This window comes from Castor canadensis, chromosome 1, assembly GCF_047511655.1.
Source record: "Castor canadensis chromosome 1, mCasCan1.hap1v2, whole genome shotgun sequence".
Classification (NCBI taxonomy): domain Eukaryota; kingdom Metazoa; phylum Chordata; class Mammalia; order Rodentia; family Castoridae; genus Castor; species Castor canadensis.
In genome coordinates, this window is record NC_133386.1 from 94,868,122 (window position 1) to 94,883,014 (window position 14,893).

General features: G+C 41.2%; 1 protein-coding gene across 6 annotated transcripts in view; it reads left to right on the forward strand.

The window, feature by feature from the left end:
- The window catches only part of Col9a1 (collagen type IX alpha 1 chain), an 84,223-nt gene that overhangs the window by 12,882 nt on the left and 56,448 nt on the right, over window positions 1–14,893 (forward strand). The window contains exons 1-6 of one of the 6 annotated variants that reach the window (XM_074080415.1): window positions 11,413–11,525; window positions 11,630–11,713; window positions 12,458–12,478; window positions 13,728–13,802; window positions 14,132–14,167; window positions 14,271–14,333. In XM_074080415.1, coding sequence (XP_073936516.1) covers window positions 11,463–11,525; window positions 11,630–11,713; window positions 12,458–12,478; window positions 13,728–13,802; window positions 14,132–14,167; window positions 14,271–14,333 — 342 coding nt within the window. In that variant the 5' untranslated portion in view covers window positions 11,413–11,462. Of the gene's footprint in view, window positions 1–11,412; window positions 11,526–11,629; window positions 11,714–12,027; window positions 12,166–12,244; window positions 12,396–12,457; window positions 12,479–12,533; window positions 13,285–13,727; window positions 13,803–14,131; window positions 14,168–14,270; window positions 14,334–14,893 lie in introns of those variants that run through there. The other 5 variants (XM_074080412.1, XM_074080438.1, XM_074080422.1 and 2 more) reach the window with 5 other exon arrangements.

Consider the following 14,893-nt stretch of genomic DNA (forward strand, 5'->3'; position numbering starts at 1 on the left):
GCATTGCCTTATAGAATGGGGAAGTCCACGTAGTTAAGCAGATAATCATAAACTAGCTTAAGGCTACATGGGAAAGTGTTAGAAGCCCACCTGGAACTCCCAGAATCCTTCTGAGGCAACTTAGAAAGAAGCTCACAGTAGTGTGATATTTTTTGTGTGTATTTATTTAATGAGAATATTCAAAGTAAGGTTAAATATGGATTATGAATCTAATGTGCTGAGAAGTCCATGGATCTTGGAAGCAATGAATTTTGAACCAGAATTGTCAAATCCAGCTGAGGGAAAGACCATTAACAGAAATAGAGTCCAGAATAAGTAGGCCACATTCAAAAGTCTAGGGAATAGCTTATTTGGACGATATGTGTATATGTATGTGTATATATATATATATATATACATAAATAAATATATTTTATGTATTTATATAAATACAAAACTGTGTGTACATGTGAGAGGTGGATGAGGGAGATGAACTTCAGAGTGGTGAGAGATGAAGTTAGGAAGTCACCTGGTATCTAATCAACAATAATGAAAATCATGAAGATGATATGGCAAATATATTTAGAAGTTGGTCTTTCATGGCATTATAGAAGTAAAGGATTTTAAATCTCTGTTCATGGTTTTACAGAGGCCAATTAATGTAAATATAAGGAATCATACAGTAACACAATTGTGCCACCTACTACCTTATAGTTATATCATTTGAATTGTTTTCTCTGAGCAATCCTTTAAAAGGATATTTTATAATATTATGAGAGGAATTTTAAAAATATAACCTTAGAGGGCAAGTTCTTTTGGTGACACTGAAAAAGTTTGTACTCAATATAAATAAATCATTGATGATAATGTCTCTCCCTTTCTCTCTCTCACACTGCTACAGAGCTGTTAAATTCTAGTCACAAAGCCCACATCATGGAGGATGACAAGGGTGTTATGATGATTTTGAATTGTTTCTGCACAATTCTGCAAAAAAATAGTTATCAGGAATCTCAGTAATGGAATTGTTCAAATAACTTGTTTTTAAGGGAAGAATTGTGATTGGTGTGAAAGGTAGTGTGAAATTTCTATATTCTGTGATGGGCAGGAAATAATTTGTAACTGCCACATTACCGCTCTGGCATGTGGACTCTTGAGAATGTATTTTTTTCATCTAATGGGTTATCACATCTCAAGTGCCTGGGTTAGGAAGCTGATGGGATCACTGTTGTGCCGTCTTGAAATCTTGAACAGCAAGACCTTTGCGATGACACTGGACAGGTTTTCAGACAACCCCAAACTTCTGTAATACTTGTGTTGTTTCTGGACCATGGCAACGGGGAAGAAACTTTAGGTTACCTTCTCATTGGGATGAATATCAATCAAGTATTTAAAATTTTGACTTACTGATCTTAAAAAATCACCTCAAGTGTTTATAATTCTAGGTGCTTTTAAAAATGTTATTAAATCGTCTGATTTCCAGAGAGGTCACTTACAATCTCAGTGTTACGTTATTAGTGTAGTCTTACCAAGACTGTCATAGTTGATTGTAGATTTTCTGACAGGTTTCATCTCATCACAGTGGAGACCAGTTTGTACCCGTTATCCTCTATTTTCCTCTACTATGTGCAGCAACACTTCTAGGAATCTGGAAGCTGGTTATGCTTCTGGTCTCCATGGAGTTTTCCTAAATCACTGTAGTGTAGCCAATATTAAAAGTATTTGAAGTAGGCATGTAAAAATTTTTTCCCTTCAGAATGCATTCTGACACATACCCCTGCCATCAGGAAACATAAAGACTTGCCCAACGGCTCGTTAAAGTTCCGTATCAGATGGTGGTGGTAGTGGTAGTGACAATAATAACTAAATTAGATCAAGATTACGAACCAGAGCTGTTGGAGTGGCTCAAGTGGTAGAGAACCTACCTTTATCTTCTCACTTGAGTGTAAGGCCCTGACTTAAAACAAAACAAAACAAAACAAAACAAACAAACCTTAGTGTTGCCGAGAGAGAGAGAGAGAGAGAGAGAGAGAGAGAGAGAGAGAGAGAGAGATATTACAAGCTTCCCCTCACCCCTGCTCTGAAATCCTGCCTACATTCAAAGACTGGAAGTCACAGTGTCAAACTCAAACTTATCACTAAAATGTATTCCTCAACCTTCATCCTGATAAGACCAAGATAAAGAAAATTATGTAGGAGAAACCATGTGTGCTTTAAAAACTCATTAGTACATTTCATATATCAATTTGAAATTTTCAAAATGCTTTTCAAGCAAGTCGCTGGGCCTGGTTAGGCATAAAATTTTTAATCTAACTTATTTTATTTTATGCCAATCGTTTTTTCCTTTGGGAAAAGGTAATATACAACAACCACACATCTTTCTTTATAAAGCATCTCATCATTCTTATTTAGGAAGGCATTTGTGATTTGTGTAGATTTTTAAGAATTCACTTTTCAAGACAAACAGGAAGATTGTACAGTATAAAACATGTCTTTAGACATTAATCCTGTTTGTTTTATTCATTTAGTAAGCTTTCATTGCATGCTTGTACACTAGGTGTACAGAGTCAAGGAAAGACAGATGTTGTCTTCATAAGTCTATGGAGGATGAGGAGCAATAAAGAAGATAAGGACCATGATAGTGAAATTGCCATGGCAGCAGTGAAGTTGGGTGAGGGGCAGGGTATGAGATTGGGGGTCAAGGATGCTTCCTAAAGGAGATGATGTCTGAGAGGAATTCTGGGAGTGAATAAGAGCTTTTCAGGAAAAGATAAGGAATGGAATTCCAGGTAGATGGACTCACACTTAGGAGTTCTCACATGTATCAGTTCTTCTCTTGCAAGCTTTGTTTGTATCCCCACACGCTTTTTAAAACCAAAGGTGGTCAAATCCAAGCCCATAGACAAAATGTACATGAGTTGTCTGTAGACCTTTGTTTTTATGTTTAGCCTATCATCTTGGATTACTCATCAATTTGGCTAAAATCTGAAGTTGTTGGAATTACTGAAGATCAACAATGACTACCTGTCCTTTAGAGTTCTTAGAGGGCGATGGGAAGTGATAGGCACATATTCTGAGCGGTGGAAGAACTCTACTAATAGGTCACCCTTCTCTTCATTTGGATGTAGAAAACAATTCAATATTGTAAGAACTTTTAAATTGAAATGAAATAACATGAAGAAAATAGCATGAGAACAGTAAGAAATAGTGTGTTTCTCAATTTTTCTTCATGCAATTGGATTCATTCTACTCTTCCACACTTTTCATTCATTGAATACTTCTTTCAGGGCCAATGATGACTTTTCTTTAATAAATAAATCCAAAGGAAAATGTCTTTTCTGTAGGTATTATCAATTATTAAAAGTTAGCCTTAACAACTTCAGAATAAAAATGCTAAAGCAACATTTGATAGGTCACTAATGCTAAAAGATACACTTATGTTATGCACGTTTGTACTTTTCCCTGCCCATACTACCTTTCATCCTTTTCTTTTTCCTTGATTGGAAAAGGAAGCCAATTTCAAGAAGTTTTCATAAGGTTTGTAATGCAGCTGTTCATGTGGTCTGCAACCCAAACACCTTCTCACCATTCATGGTTATTTGGAGGGCTCAGAGCATTTTATATTTTTTCCCAATGTACTGCTGTAAGTTTGTTAGTTTTGGTTTTAAAGCAATAAATCCCCTATTTCCTATTCTCTTTTGTCCCCATATTTTAGGATAGTGCCATTTGTCCCCCTGCAAAGCTCAATTTCCTGGCAGGGTACCATAAAAACATGCTATTTTATGACAAGTTCTTTATTGTTTGTTGTCAACATGATTGCCTGGGAGAGTTATTGGGTGCAGCTCTATTAGTAAACAAAATTAGCCTTCTTCCCTTTTCAAGAATGTATATGGGGAGTTTGGGTTTGTTTGAGGGAGGATAAAAGTTTATATGGCTTTACAAATACATGACTGAAATCATTCTTCTTTTTACCTGCACATATTCCAAATAAGTCAATATAGAAAATGAAAATTTACTGTTTTTAAAAGTGTATCCCAAATGTATTGTTTTATAGTTTTCATAGAAAATGCAAGAGCTGGCAAAACTGTTGATGGAAAAGCTATGTGTGCTTTTCTGTGCTCCATAGTATTGAGTCATGCTAACTTCGAAGTACAAAAACTGACAGTTTCATGAATCATAAAATGAGAAAACAAATTTTGAGGCAGAAATTTTATTTCTGGTATTTGAGAAATACCATAGGAAGTTAGTTTTAGTCATTTAAGGAATGTAGGAATATCTACTATGCATATCTGAACTACTGGATGTGCTTATTAGGTTATTTTCCGACAGGTATACTTTCTTGAAATACTTTTATACTTTGAATTATTAAATAAATAAAAATAAATGTGACTCTTATCTATAAATACCCATGGGAAAATTTTTGCTTTTTTCTTTTTTTCTTCAGTTAGGGTCTTGGCTAGGTAGCCAAGGTTTAACCTTAAATTTGCAAACCTCCTGCCCTGGCCTATTGAGTGCTGGGTTATAGGCTTTTGCCACCATGCCTGGCTGGGAAATACTTTTTATAACACTGATGTGATTGAAAAAAATTTTTTTTTGCGGTGTTGGGGATTGAACTGAGAGCCTCACGAATCCCTATCCCTTGAAATATTTTTAATGTTGACTGTCAAATCAGTATTTTTGGAAATAAAACCTTGCCTGCTGTATTGTAGACTATATTAACAACACCAGCTGCATTTTCCACTAGGTGGCAATGAAATGATAATAGAGTTGCTAACAGTAGAAATCATGACTGGAGGAAGGAGTTAAGAATGACTAAAATAAGAAATAAATGATGCCCAAACTTGCTTTCAGTCAAAAAAGTGAAAACACTAAAATTTTATTGGTCTCAGCTGTGCCCATACTGTTGCAAAACAAACAAACAAACAAATAAGAAAAACAACCAGTGCTGTTGGTTTTTCTATTTCTATAAAAATATATATAGACTAAGATCGTAAAGAAATTTTTGTTCCTGTTAACTTCTCTATGGCTAGTTTCTTGGTTACAATGTGGTGCCATTAAAATTGTGGGCTTTCTGAGCTGGAAGAAAGTTCAAGTCCAAACCTATAGTTTATACATGAGGAAACTGAAACCCAGAGGGGATAATAGCCTGCCCCAAATCATAATGAAATCAAAAGACAAATACAATCAATTCTTCTTCAGTATATCACTTATACAGCTCTATCTATTTGTTCATTAATGTTCAACAACTATGTATTAAAGATCTGCTAAGTTCTAAGCCTTATTTTAGGTGATGGAAAAAGACAAAGGTTTACGCTCCAATATTGAGAGGAGAGGAGAGGCACAATGAGTGATTGGGTAAATGTTTAGTATGACAGGTGATCACCAGTGCTGTGGGGGAAAGAAAGTGGGAAACTAGAGGGTCTGGAAGGAGGGCCTTATTGAGAAGTAAACACCCTAGAGAAAACCTGAAGGCAGTAAGGGAACTAGCCTGTGGTCATCTGGAAGAGAAGGATTCCAGGAAGAGACAACAGCGAGTGAACAGGGTTGGAATTGGTATTGTCTACCATTTGAGGACCACACGCAAAGCCAAGTGGCTAGAAGGAGTTGAGAGCAACAGGTAATGAGGCTGAAGAGGTAACATCATGGAGAAGGGCTGGAGAAGCTGTGTTAGCACATTGTCTCTCATGCTTTGTGAGATGAGCACCAGTCAGATGGTTTTCTATAGATAAACAGCGTGTTCTCATTTTCTGAAAGGATCTCTTTGGTGCTATTTTGACAATATACTGGGTGTGGGGTGGGGGAGGGAAAGAACAAAAGTCCTTAGGAGCAAGGGAGACCTTAAGAACCAATAATCAGGCAGGGATGATAGTGGTGACATTGTTGCAAAGCAGTCAGATAATGAGAGTTTGAGGATAAAGAAAACAAGATTTGGTGTATAAGAGGTAAAGAGAGATCACGATGACATCAGTATTTTTGGTATGAGTAGTTGGAAGTAGAAGTTGCATTTTACTGACTTGGGAGACTAGGAGAGCAGGTATCGGGATAATGTCAGGAGCTGGTGTGGAATATTAAGACTGATCAGGAGTTGGTCATTGGTAGACATCTAAGTGAAGAGTGAGTAGGCAGCTAGATGTGTACTTCTGGAGTTCACAAGACAGGTTTAGTTGGGAGCTGAGCTGTGAATATGCATGTAGTATTTAAAGCCATGAAACCACCAAGAGATAAGTATTGTATAGAAGATCTAATCCTGAAATTACCAGCATTTAGAGGTTGCTAAGATTTGTCAAGAAATGAAAGGAGGAGTCTGTGACATGGGAGAAAAAGAAAAGATTGTGATGTTCACAGAGTAAAGGAAAGCAGTATTTCAAGGAAGACGAGTAAAAAATTGGCTCAAATGCTATGGAGAGGCCAAGTAAGAGTGAGGCCAAGAATTGACAACTGAACTTAGAAACCAATAAGGGTGGTTTGGGCAAAGAGCCATTGGAGTGTTGGGAGTAAAGATTTAGTTGGAAAGCATTCAAGAGAAAATGAGGAGAGGAATTGGAGACCATGAATACAAACAACTGTTTTGAGTTTTGTATAAAGGGGAGCAGAAAACAGGATGTAGCTGAAGGGCATGTGGGACAAGGAGAGGTTGTTTTCCACTGGCAGATGACTTAGGATGCATCACTATAGTCCAGAGTGTAACAGTTCTTGATGCTTTACTATGCCAGCTTCCTTCTGCCTCAAAGGAGCAGGCATCTAGGATCAAAGGAATCTTCTTGAAATGTCCTTCTGAATATGGCCACCTTCCCCATTCCCTGCCCCATGAAGAAAAATCTTTGATGAAAATCCAATAATTATCTATCATAAATAGTCAATTTCCTAGCTTAGAATTTAAGGTGAAAAAAAATCTGATGTCTACCCCGCTCCAGCGAATTTGGGTACATTTCTTTATACACTTCCTGTTCTTGGGCCTTGTCCACTCTCTCTTCAGAACATTAACCTTCACCTTCCTCATCTCTGCTTATGGAAATCTTAATTGCTCTTCTGAGCTCCACTTATGTGTTACGTATTATTTGATCCCTTTGTTGATGACTTTAGCCAGAAAATTATTTTTGCCATCTCTATAGTATTTATTGTCAAATAATACTATATAATAATACTACCTTATATACTTTACATTTTTTTGTCTTCCATAGTATTTATTTGAAAACACATGATTGTGTTATATAAAGGCACGTTGAGGCTCACAAGTATGATCTAACTACTTGGGAGGTGGAGATTAGGAGGATTGAGGTTTGAGGCCACCTGGCTAAAAGGTAGCAAGACCTTATCTCAAACAGTAAGTTGCATGTGGTAGCACCTATCTGTGGTCCCAATTACATGGGAGGCCATAGGTAGGTGAATTGTGGTCCATGTTGGCCCTGGGCAATTTGCAAGATTCTTTCTAAAAATAACCCCAAAGCAAAAGGGACTGATGGTGTGCCCAGCAAGTTCAAAACCCAGTACCTCAAAAAAAAAAAAAAAAAACAAAAAACCCAAACAAACAAAAAAACCAAAAGACACAGAAATCAAAAAATGACCAGGTTCTAGATCTGCAAACTCCAAGTCTACCAACTTTCCCTCTCTCCTTTCTACCTCAGCCTTTGTTGTGATTCCTGTGAGTGACACTTACTCATTTAAGAACGTTCTCAGCACTGTGTCTGAGCTGTGTGGCTCAGACTACAAGGAGTTGGGGAAATTCTGATTTCGAGGCAGCTCAGAGCTTCCTCCTCAGTAACCAGGAAGCTTCCTTTACGATGGTGGTGGAAACCAACATTTCATCATGAACTGCAGGGAGGATAAGATTTGAGACTTGAAGATTTTTTGTTTGTTTTTGTAGCTCTGAACTCAGGGTCTTGTGCTTACTAGGCAGGTGCTTGAGCCGTGCCCCACTGTGTGTTTTTGCTTCAGTTATTTTTCAAATAGAGTCTTGCATTTTTGCTCAAAGTTGGCCTCAGACTACAGTCGTCCTACCTACAGTCTCCTGCATATTTGGGATCACAGGCCTGGACCACCACACCCAGCTTTTTCCTTGATATGAACTCTTGCTAACTTTTTTCCCCAGACTGGCCTCAAACCATGGTCCTCTCAATCTCTGATTCTTGAGTAGCTGGGATTACAGGCATGAACCATCCCACCTGGCCTGAAGTATTCCTTGAAACCTCTGTTGCCACTGAGTAGAGAGAAGTTTAATGAAGGAAACTTTTGCTTAAAAAGTTATCTGTGGTTCCAGGAATCGCAGGAAGGGGGATGAAAGAGAGCAGCTGAAGGGGTGAGTTTGAGTATGAAATATTTGATACATTGTAAGAACCTTTGTAAATACTCTAATGTACCCCCACCCAGCACAACAATAATAAAAAAAGTTATCTGTGAAAAAGAAGAGCTAATTCCGGGTGCTTTATACTTGTAAAACGTAATCATAATTCAGTTTGTAAAAGTCAAGACTTGTGTCATTCTCATTAATATTGAGCCAATTTCAAATATTTTATTAATCTTCCTCAGCAAAAGTTTATTAATTTTTCTTAACAAAACAAGTGGAATTCACTAGTCCTATTAAAAAATGGTGCGTTGAGACCAAATTCCTTGCTTAAATGTGTTGTCAGCTGGGCATCACTTGAATGTTAGGAGTGAAGTTATACCAAAAGGATTGGATAAAGCCAGATCTGGACAGACGTAGATACCTTACTTACTCTCAGGTTCTCCTTGAGACAATGGAGAAGCATTTTATATTGAGAAGGATGTATTTTGCTAGGGCATTTCATGTTCTAGTTAATAGTTTTTAAAAATACTTTATTTTTTTCTTATATTTTTCTGAAATTACAAGTCACACACTAATTGTGGGGAGGGGAATATTTTTGGTTTCCCTGGAATGTTTCCTTAGTCCTTAGCTTATATTGGGACTTCAAAAATGTTGACTGAATGACTAAATTAAAATATTTGCCACATATATTTTATCAGTGAGTATTCAAAGAGAAGAATGATTCTAGGTATGAAAATAAGAAACATGTGGAGATCAGCATTTTAGCTGTGTAATGGAAGTGACTTTTACTAAAGCACTCTGCCACTCTTCCTTCAAAATAATTAGCATGCAGATTAGAATTCACATAGCATGCCAAAAACTCGTTGTTGTATAGATGATTATTTGTGCGTAGGTGGTGTTTATGTGGATTTGCAGATGTGTTCAGAAACCCTTGATCTATGGGGCACTCTGAATAACCTGCCTGTATGCACAGATGAATTACATTTCATTCCCCCATTATTTTGTGCCACAATTGCATTTTGCATATTTAAACAGGTGTACAAAATTTTCCAGCAAGAATTACATTTTTGAGAAAACAGCTTAATAAATTACCTCACATTTGCAATAAGTAACTTTAATGGGCTATCTAAACAAAGGATATAGGCTTCATGATTAGCCATACAATTAACGTTTCTCAGATGACTAAGGTCTGAATGAGGTTTTGAAACCAAAATATCCCATGTGTGCAATGCACGCCTAGTGTGAGTTACCAATCCACCAAGTGAACACAATTGTGTGAGTGGTCTTTTATTTTGAGGTTTGGAAAGGAGGAATAAATCTTTTCTTATTTTGGAAAGATTCATATCTAACCATTGAGGAAAAAGAACTAAAATTCTCTTCTGTGTGATATTTTGTTATACACATGAATATGCAACAGCATATAGACATAGCTGTAAATTTTTAGAGGAATACCAGTAATTTTCCTTCTGGATCTATTTCTATAACAAGCATACAAAATGGGGAGAGGCTTCAATTCTTATGAAAGTTTCTTAGTCTAGTTCTGAAGTTTTCTAGCAGATGATGGAAACAGGCTTAAACAATTTTAACTTCTACTTCTTTCTTCTTTTCTATTTATCCTTACATACAAATGTTCAATCAACAAATGCATATTTTGAAAATATGATTCATCATGGAGACAGTATGCATATTTCAGTGGGATCAGGAGGGATAGACAGCAGAAAAAAATTCTTAATTTTAGTGTCGGAAAATTTGGAAGGACAGCTCTGCCTGCCATTTGCCATCTGTGTGACCTTTTGGCAAATGAGTTAACCTCTTGTTCTCAATCCATCTGTGAAATGCCTCAAATACCATAGTTAACAGTCTTTAAGGAAAAGTTTATTCCATTCTATTTTTCATTGTCCTTATAAAATTTCCACTGTAACTTAAAGCAAAACTCAAATAAAATCCCTCTCAAGTAAACAAAACTACTTTTGATAAAAATAGTGTTTGACAAAGTGATTTCATTAGCTGTAAGAGGTTGTGTAGTTTGGAAAGCTGTCTTCTGAAAGATGTCAGCATACCATGGATACACAGATCAGCATAATTCTCATATCATTTACAGGTAAATTTCTATCTTAAAATATGTGCCGATTCCACTGATGCAATTTTTTTCATCCCACATAAGTCATTTTCTCAAATGTCCACATTTTCTGGAGAAAAGGTGTAGTAGGATTGAGAAAATCAGGTGGGAAGGTGTGCCAATGCAGGAATGTGGCAGATTAGGAAAAGTTTCTTTTTGCAGTAGAAAACACACATTCAACTTCATTCTAGATCCAGCAGATCTCCAGTCCATTTAACAGGTGGGGAGGAATGGAAATCACTACTGGATAAAAGAAAAGAAGTAATGGTTAGATTTGAGACCCGGCTACCGAATCAGATATTGTAAAATGTCAATAGGATCTACTGACCAAGTACATGGAACTGATTTGAAACAAACAGTAAGGAACCTCTTCAGTTTAAGAGCGGCCAGTGGTGCAGAGGATGTAGTTCAGCAGGCAGAGCTCTTGCCCATGGCATGTGGTGCGTGATTTCAGACTTCTTGTTGAATTTGCCATTTTTTTTTTTTTGTCACTTCAGGCTCTTTCAGATTTAGACCTGGTAAGTCTTCCCTTACTCTGTTTCTTTCCTGTTACATTCTTCCTCCCTTAATACCTACTAAAAGTGGAAGATGCTGTCAGGATACATTTGGATTTGAAGTGTCTAGGAGATTATCTTTAACCAAAGAATACGATTATGCAAATTTTAAATATTTCACCTTCAGCAAGCAAGCTTTCTTTTTCCATGGTAAACTGTGACCACTCTATAGAGAATTTTCTCCAAGACTGGGTTTTCTTTCTTTTCTTGTTCACCTGGCTGCCACCTGTTTTGCTCTCTTTGTCTCTAATCTCCTAGCTAAAATTTTAGAGCATATATTTCCTGTGGAGTTCAGCAGGCCTGGTTTCCAGTGTCCACTCTGACACTTACTGGCTTGTGACTTGGATGATTTCTTGTTCTCGCTGAACCCTGTTTTAATAGAGTTTTACCTCTTGAGGGGGTGGTGAGAACAGAAACAGGAAGTCAGTGCTAGTGGCCTGTTTCCTGCTTAGGGCTATGCTGGAGGACATATGAGGACATCTACATCCAACAATCAGAGAAACCTGGGAAGGGCTTCCAGCCCTCTTGCATGAGAAAATTTGTATTCAAGGAAAAGCAAGCATCCTGGTCCACTGAGCTCAACAAGTTCAAGGTGGTTTCCATTCAGTTAAGGATTAGACCTTAACTGAAATCTCTTTCTTAAATAACCAGCTCTGCCCTCTAAAAGAACCTTAACTGACTGCTGCCTTTCACCAGTTTGAACTTCAGTGGATGCTGATCCATTGCGACCCCCTGAGACCCACGAGAGAAACTTGCCATGAGCTGCCCGTCAGAATAACGGTGAGTACCTTGGCGAGCTGCAAAGCCCACTTCCATCCACCTCGCCCTGCTCCACTTCACCAGGCCCCTTCCCCTTTCCCATTTTCATTCTCTAAACAATCTGCACTTTACTGCATCGACCAGTCAGGTATTAAGAAAGCAGGAGTTCTGACTCATAGGAAACACTCATGGTGGGTGTCTGGCGATCCTTTTGTTGGGGCTCTGCAGACCAGTTCCCAAAAATGTCCCCAGAAGTCTACTCGCCTACAGTGGCACAGGCCACCTGGGAAGACTCCTAGGACCGCAGCCAGAGGCAGCCCTGGGGCGGATGGGGCAGAGGCAGAGCTGCAAGCTCAGGTCTTGCCTGTGTGGCCGCGAGGAAAGGGTTAAAAGGGACTGTTGTCATTCTATCCGAGCTCGCTCTCCTCCAATCCCCAGGACCCTCTCTAGGGCCATTCATAAACAGAAGGAACGTGAGTCTCCCAGCCGGGGCACCTTCGCAACCACTGCTCGTGGGGTGGGGTGGGGTGGGGGGAGCTTTTTGCGGGGCCAAGTGCGGATCCAGAAGCCTGGCTAGGCGTCAGGCTGCAGAGAGGGGCCTGGGGATTAACCGAGTGCATCAGGCATGGCCTGGAGCGCGCGGGACCGCGGGGCCCTCGGCCTGCGACTGTTGCTGTCCGGGCTCTGCTTGTGTGCGGCTCAAGTAAGTTGGGTACGACTTTGCGGGGACATCTTCTCAATTTCTCTTCATCTTTTCTTCTGCAGCCCAGCCAGACTACCGATGAGGTAAGCTGAGGGCAAAAGGCGTGTGTATTTTCCCCGGCGCGCACAGGAGAGGTGGCAGCGCGGCCGTCGGGGTGGCGGTGCGGAAGGCACCCCGCATCCCCAGGGCTGTCAGACCCGCACTGCCCCCCAGCCTCCAGCACCTGCAGCGAGGGCGTCGCAGTCTGGGGCCTGGGAAAGGGGACCCCGTTCCCCACTTGGGCCCCAACACTGAAGACTCAGGCATCAGGGCTGAAGTTTTAGCCCAAATTGCTGCTTGCCTCCCCTCCCCCCATCGTGGGCACAGTCAGGAGCAGGCCTTGCTGGAGGAGGCAGAAAGCCAGGCCAGCTCTCTCTCCAAGCCCTTCCAGCCCAAGGTGGCCGCAATAGACCACGAGTCCTGCGGGTGGCCCCGGGATTGAACTCTGCAGCCTCGGATCCCACCTGAACCTCAGCCGCGTCCCGAGGTTCCCCGCCTTCTCCTCCGCCGGGCGGGGGCGGGCGGGGGAGCTGGGCCGAGGTCTGAGGTTTCTCTGACAAAGACCCCATTGTAACCTGCCGGGTCGCTAGAGTTGAGAAAAACAACGTTTTCCTTGATGAAAGAAGCTTTCTTCTCCCTCCCTCCCGTCTCTCTTTCTTAAATTCAGAATTGGGGAAAAAATATCGCACATTCCCTAAGCAAAGAGCGCTTACTGTTTCAGGCGCCAGCATCCCCTTGGGCCCAGCTGTTTGTGGGCGATAAAAGGGGTCGCACCGGTAGGGTCAGCCTGGGGTTTGGTGCAGTTTTGAAGCAAGGTGCAAAGACCTCGTGCAAGGGGATGTCAATGCAGGTAGCACTGAAATAAGACCAGGCACTGGGTGTCAAGCTCTCCTGGGGATGTAAAGCCATTCTGTAACCAATCTGGTGGGCGTCCCCTTTCTTCTTTGTTCCATTCTGGCCAAAACACCGACCTGCCCTTACTTATTAAATACAGATATCAGATGACCCCCATTTTCCCTTTTAGTCCGGTTGGGGACGTTGGACCCTCCTTCTTCACAATCACCCTTCTTTCTAATGCGCGCACTGGGAGAAGGGGAAACCCAGTGGCTCCTGCTCCAACTCCCTCATTCCGAATATGGCAGCCCCGAAACCTGCTGCAAGTTGGAAACACATTTATTATGCTGGGCTTCAGAAACTCAAAGTCTTCAGGGAGCGACTTCCCAAGGCGGGTTGGGGCATGCTGCGCATCGGTTACACAATGGGCTCCACAAACTCTGTGTGCTGTCTTCCCAGAGAGGTCCTCCAGGCGAGCAGGGGCCTCCCGGGCCTCCAGGGCCACCTGGAGTTCCGGGCATCGATGGCATCGACGTAAGTTTCAATATTGAGGCTTCCTCGGGTCCCCAGTTCTGCTTTTCCCTTCCCTTTTTCCAGTGGCTGGGAATGCTGTTTTTAGAGGGTCAGGTGTCTCCCTTCCTGTCACCCCTGAAAAGTCAGAACTGGGTGTGGACGAGGAGTTGAGTGTTGATACTACAGCCTAGGGATTATCAGAGATGTAGTCCTGTCTCTTGTCCCTGATGGTCATAACCCCCCATCTTCATCCCTAAATCTGTGATTAGCATGCTGCTTGAGATTGTCTTAGAGGGGACCCTAGCTTCTCCTACTTAAGTTTGTTCTTGTCTTTTCTTCTATGCTTCCAGGGTGACCGAGGTCCGAAGGGTCCCCCAGGGCCTCCGGTGAGTTGATCAGCGCGGTAGCGCTCCATTTTCCTTCCTTTAGGTGTGCTTTGCAGCCACATGTGTCCCAAGAGTCTCAACTTTGCAACTTATTCTTTTCCAGGGTCCTGCAGGAGAACCAGGAAAGCCAGGAGCGCCGGGCAAGCCTGGCATACCAGGCGCAGACGTGAGTAGGGAGAAAGCTGGAAAGCTTGTCCAGCCTGCAGAGTGTGTGTGTGTGTGTGTGTGTGTGTGTGTGTGTGTGTGTGTGTGTGTGTAGAGAAGAGAGAGAGAGAGAGAGAGAGAGAGAGAGAGAGAGAGAGAGAGAGAGAGAGAGAGAGAGAGAAGCTGGAAAGCTTGTCCAGCCTGCAGAGTGTGTGTGTGTGTGTGTGTGTGTGTGTTGTGTGTGTGTGTGTATGTGGAGAGAAGGGAGAGAGAGAGAGAGAGAGAGAGATAGGAGTGTGTGTGTGTGTGTGTGTGTGTGTGTGTGTATGTGGAGAGAAGAGAGAGAGAGAGAGAGAGAGAGAGAGAGAGAGAGAGAGAGAGAGAGAGAGATAGGACCTGGCTGAAGATACCGCCAGGTCCTAGCACTTCCTCAGAAAACTGCAAAACAGGACCTATGTTACAGGTTACTCTCTAAAACAGTCAACTCCCTTCATTCCTTCAGCTCTCAGTCCCACTAAGGGGCATCTGGAGCAAAGGAGGGTGGGGCACAGGAAGGGGGTGAGTGGCTAAGGCTCACAGCAG